The 4,823-nt window shown below is 54.8% G+C and overlaps 3 protein-coding genes and 1 non-coding gene across 4 annotated transcripts; 2 read left to right on the top strand and 2 right to left on the bottom strand.

Annotated features, from left to right (window-relative positions):
• Positions 1-49: 49 nt before the first annotated feature.
• SPRG_17487 (hypothetical protein) lies at positions 50-214 on the top strand (the record flags this gene model as incomplete). The annotated part of the gene is made up of 1 exon (XM_012356802.1): positions 50-214. A coding segment is annotated over one exon (165 nt), but the record flags the coding sequence as incomplete, so codon positions are not given.
• Positions 215-1,980: 1,766 nt separating this feature from the next.
• Positions 1,981-2,053, bottom strand: SPRG_30221. Its single transcript has one exon. It is a non-coding gene; the product is annotated as a tRNA-Arg (tRNA).
• Positions 2,054-2,392: 339 nt separating this feature from the next.
• On the top strand, positions 2,393-4,211 carry SPRG_17486 (hypothetical protein; the record flags this gene model as incomplete). The annotated part of the gene is made up of 3 exons (XM_012356801.1): positions 2,393-2,735; positions 2,788-3,543; positions 3,589-4,211. 3 exons carry the CDS (start codon positions 2,393-2,395, stop codon positions 4,209-4,211), a joined length of 1,722 nt encoding a protein of 573 aa, XP_012212191.1.
• Positions 4,212-4,653: 442 nt separating this feature from the next.
• SPRG_17485 (hypothetical protein) lies at positions 4,654-4,823 on the bottom strand (the record flags this gene model as incomplete). The annotated part of the gene is made up of 1 exon (XM_012356800.1): positions 4,654-4,823. A coding segment is annotated over one exon (170 nt), but the record flags the coding sequence as incomplete, so codon positions are not given.

The following is a 4,823-nucleotide window of genomic DNA, read 5'->3' as shown; positions in this document are numbered from 1 at the left end:
GGTACGCGATGATTGGCTGCGGATCGCGATGACGAGCCAATGCATTTAGACGCCACCGGCGATCCTCAAGGACATTGGCATTTACTACCGCCCGGCGCAATACTTGATTTGCTTTGCCTTGCATTGGCTCTACAACGGCGTCATCACGCTCGGGATCACGTCGTTTGCAGCGACAGCGACAGCCAAGGACGTGCCGTCGCCCAAGCAGCTCTAAGATCTTAATTGCTCTGTCGACATGTGAATATTCACGATCGACAACCATACTCTTGGTCGCGCCTTCGTGACCGTTCTGCGGTTCGACGTGGACAAATATTTCATGATGGTTACGACCACATGCGGTTTTGTCCTTATAGTCGCCTGTTGGAGTCTCCAACAGGCGGCTATAGAGACCTGCTCGGTAGTACATCAACAGATTGGGCGGGCGATCAACGGCTACGTGAATATCGGCTGGAGGTTTTTTGCCAAAGGCGACAAAGCAGTGTTGCTCGATCGACGAACCAGAAGTGGCGGAAAAACGCTTTCAAGAGATCAAGGTACACGCATGGAGTGGTGCACAATCTGGTCACTTGCTCTTGTGACGAGGTTCGGTTGCAAATGATCGACAAGGTGTCTGCACCCGAGGAGACTGCAAATGAACAAGGGATGTCGACTGCGGACGCCTCGAGTCGCCGGTGACGCCGAGGACGAAGATTCGTTTCTTTTCCAAGTCGAGATCCAACGTCCAGCAAGCCGCATGACCACCAGTTTCTACTTGGGCGGCGGCCCTCCTCCAGACGACTTAACTATGATTTTTCTTCAAGCCGCACGATGATCGCATTACTTTTGACTTCGCACCGAGTTCAGCTTTGAAATCGCGGACGATGGAAGCACACTAGATAATTCTCGAGTCCCGACGCGACGGCCATCAGCGGCACGGCAATGGCTCCAGACGTCGAGGTGCACAAGTCGTCAATTCGTCTGTGGTGTACTAGCTCGACAAAGACTTGTTTGTTTAGGCGTTGGAGGGTTGATGGTCTCATTGACGGTGCGGTCGAGAGCAGCTCAAAGCGTGACGCAGTAAACCGACAATTTACTGTTAGTCCATCATGCTAAGAGTACGGTAACATGCACCAATTTGGGACGGGAAATAACAAATATACCTAGAGTCGACGGGTCGCCTGCTTACTAACGTTATCCTAGTACTCGTACAAGGTTTTCCGAAAGTGTGTTTGGGTGGTGTCGGTCCACAATTTCGATCCACGGTTTTTGGGTCGATGCCACTGCACCCGCGTTCTAACATTCTGTGAAGGGTGGTCTATCGATGCCGGCGAATCAACGCCATCAAGTGGGTGGCCTGATCTTTGCAACCCTTGGCCAATATGCACAGTTGGACGCGCCGTCTTCCAGTCCCGTCTGAGAGTAAAAGTCGGGTGGCACGGCAGCCAAGTACAACCGAGACGAACAGATCAGCTACTACTATCCGTGCGTGACAGCGCCACTGCATGCCCACACGCAGCACCGAATGCGATCTCGAAATACCTAGTGCCTACCAACATGACAAGATGCCGACCGCCTGTGTTTTCCTTTCACGACAAGAGCAGATAGGGCCTAAACAATCGAGGATTCTCAGATAGACGCAGTCACATGTGGAAGGTACGTACCTGCAGCATCCATGCACCACTGCCGTTTGATGAGAGTGTCGTGGACTCTTGGACTCTCAGTGACTCGCCGCCACCTCTCGCCGCCAAGATTTTGGTTCACCTGTCGTCATGAACGAGCAATAGCATGGATACTGCCGCTGGAGCTCGCAGTTTAGTGCCTCAACCAAATGTAAATAATGCCAAGGCTTACTCATGAATCAATAAGGCAAATACCAAGGAAATGATTGATTCTATGTCCTCGCTACTAAATGTATTAATTATTAATAACGGGTATGCATGCGTGCTGTTCACTAGACTTTTCGCCAATCTCGGTGTGCAAACGAATAAAATTAAAAAGTGAAGTCCCCAGCGGGACTCGAACCCGCAATCTCCGCCTTCGGAGAGCGACGCCTTATCCATTAGGCCATGGGGACCCATATGGTATTCTTGCAGAGAGAGACATACAATACAAAATTAAGATTGATTACGTCGAGATTTTTGAATGAGTGCTAGTGGGCCATAAGTTAATGTCCTATCATTAACAATAGGCTAGTAAGTTTGCTATCGACTGTAGTACTCTATTATCGTAACTCAATACTGTTATAGAATTGTGTACGTGAGAGCACAGAGTGAGAGCGACTCTCGCCGCAACATTGTACCGTACCGAAATCAGATTGCGATCTTCGGGTCTATTATCAGAGAAAGGTTGTCGAGTGACCAATCGAGGATGGTCGATCCAAGCGCTCACTTTTCCTTTCGCCACTTCGTGGACGATGCTGCTTCGCCTGGCGACCTTGACGGCGGTCGCTCTGGCGGCCGACAACATTGCATCCATCGATGTGACGCTGCCCGTCAACACCAACCAAGTGCACGACGACACGCCCGCGTGCAAGGTTGTGCTCATGGACAACCATGTCTTTGGCCATTCGTATGGAAAACCGTTCCAAGGCGCGTTCCCGATCCCAGCGTGTGCGTCCGACCCGGCCAACTCGGTCGTGTACCTGCGCTGGTCGGCGTCCGTGCCCGCGGGCCGGCAATTCGACCGCATCGCTGCTGTGTGGGCGAACGGCTATGAGCTGCTTCGGACGACGACGCAGGAACCGAGTCGCAAGACAGGTGCTCTTGCGTGCAATCTTTACCATAAATTCTTGACGAATTTATGCTGCAGGCGCGACGTGGGAGGTGCTCAAGGACGTCTCGCACTACAAGGACGTCTTGGCGGTGGGCGGCAACGTTGTCGTTGCCCTCGACAATGTCGTCGACCAGACGTACACGAGCAGCTTCACCGTGAGTGTGACGGCCGAGTTTTACAAGCCCAAGGATGCGTGCGGCAGCGAGATCCGGTCGGCGCCGCTCAAGCCTGATAATGTGCTGAGCATTTCCAACAAGAACGGTGCGTACGGATGGTTTCACGTGCAGCCGTCGACAAGCAGCGGCGGCCTCGTCACGCTCCCGCGCAACCTCGACCAGCTTTTTCTCGAGGTCTTTACGAGCCACCACGGGTGCGACGAGTTCTACTACACCAACCCGCCCAACGAGTACAAGGAGCCACTTCAGACCAACTGCGGCAACGGCGCCTTCCGCGAGTTCCAAATTCTTGTCGACGGCAAGCTAGTGAGCACATTCTGGCCGTTCCCGCTCATTTACACTGGCGGTATCTCGCCATACATGTGGCGCCCAGTCGTCGCGACCGGTGCCTTTGAAGCGCCAACATACCTCGTGGACTTGACGCCATTCCTCGGCATTTTTGTCGACGGCAAGGCCCACAACGTAAGCTTTAGCGTTGGCCACGGCCTGGACTACTGGCCGACGTCCGGCAACCTCCTCGTGTACCTTGACAAGGCCGGCAACCAGACGCAGGCGGTCGTGCAGAGCCAGACGATTCCGGTCGCTGTCGCGCCAAAGGTCGTTGCCGATGTCCACGGTAGGTTTTTCAGCATTCTGAGATTGAGATTCGACGTTGGGATAGGCCTCGACATGACGATCAAGACGACGGCGACGCGTCAGAACGCCATCTCGACGCGCATCACAACGTCGCGCGGCACGAAGCTCTACTCGGTCGCATCCAGCTACACCTTTTACAACGACCAAGTGTACACCAACAACGCGTCGACGCAGTGGTTTGACCAGCGCACGACCGTGACGACGACGACGACGATCACGTCATCGGGGGCGCCAGCGTTCAAGCGCGTCACGAAAGAGGTGTACCCGTTCACCGGCAACACGACGTACGTGACGTACTCGACCGAAGCTGTCGGCGCCTCAGTCTTGCCGGCCTTCCGGCGCAACAACCACCCGGAAGCTCTCACCGCCGCCGGGTTCCGGCTCAACACGACGGTCGACCATGCATTTATCAAGACGACATCGACCATCGGCGACGCCTCAGCCTCCCGCCTCGGCCTCTCGGACGCGGCGGTTGCGATTCGCCAGCAGGCCGATGCGTACATGGACTCGCTCGTCGGTGGCTCGGGCAACCACGTCGCCTATCTCGCGGCTTCCAACGCCACGGGCTGCTACTCGCACGACGTCGCTGCCTCGGTGGTTGGCGGGTACCTCAAGGACGTTCAAGGCACGTCGTGCCCCGCCTTGTAGCTGAATTATAAAGAACATGGTAGCGCAATTTATGGCCGTGCTTGGTGTGAAACATGCGGCGCTGGATAGTTGGAGCCTGTTGGCGGCGGTATTTGATTTCGTCGGCGACGGCAGCAGAGCGCTAGTAGCTACCCGCTGCTGTGACACGCAAGAGTCGACCGTCGACAGCCACTGCAAGTTGAAGAAGCTGGTGCGAGAAGATCGCAATGCCGGAATGATGATAGTCGTTCAAATCGCGGCCGGTCAAAATCGTCGCCTGCAAATTTAGAGCCGATCGTGCTTCGCTCGGAGACTGAAGCGGACATGCGCTATAGACACTCTTCTGTTCCTTGTGGATGCTGGACGCTACGCTGTGCATTGCGGTGTCGACACCGGGCGGGCGGAAGAAGCGCACGCAGCAAAAGAGGTTAAATTACGATCGACAAATATGCATCAACCTACTCTACACGAATGGGCAGTAGAGCGTCTCGTTCTTGAGGTAACACGCTAATTTGGTCTTGGCCTTGCTGTGCAAATCGTCGTCCGACGAGAGCGGCGACTCGACCTTGACCTGGAGCGCGACTTCGCTGAGCATGAGAAGGTTGGTCGAGCTCGAGCTGTCGTCCGAGTCGG

Source organism: Saprolegnia parasitica (genome assembly GCF_000151545.1).
Source record: "Saprolegnia parasitica CBS 223.65 unplaced genomic scaffold supercont2.591, whole genome shotgun sequence".
NCBI classification, from domain to species: Eukaryota; Oomycota; class Saprolegniomycetes; order Saprolegniales; family Saprolegniaceae; genus Saprolegnia; species Saprolegnia parasitica.
Note: the sequence above shows the minus strand (reverse complement) of the source record. Positions and strands in the feature narration are given on the sequence as shown.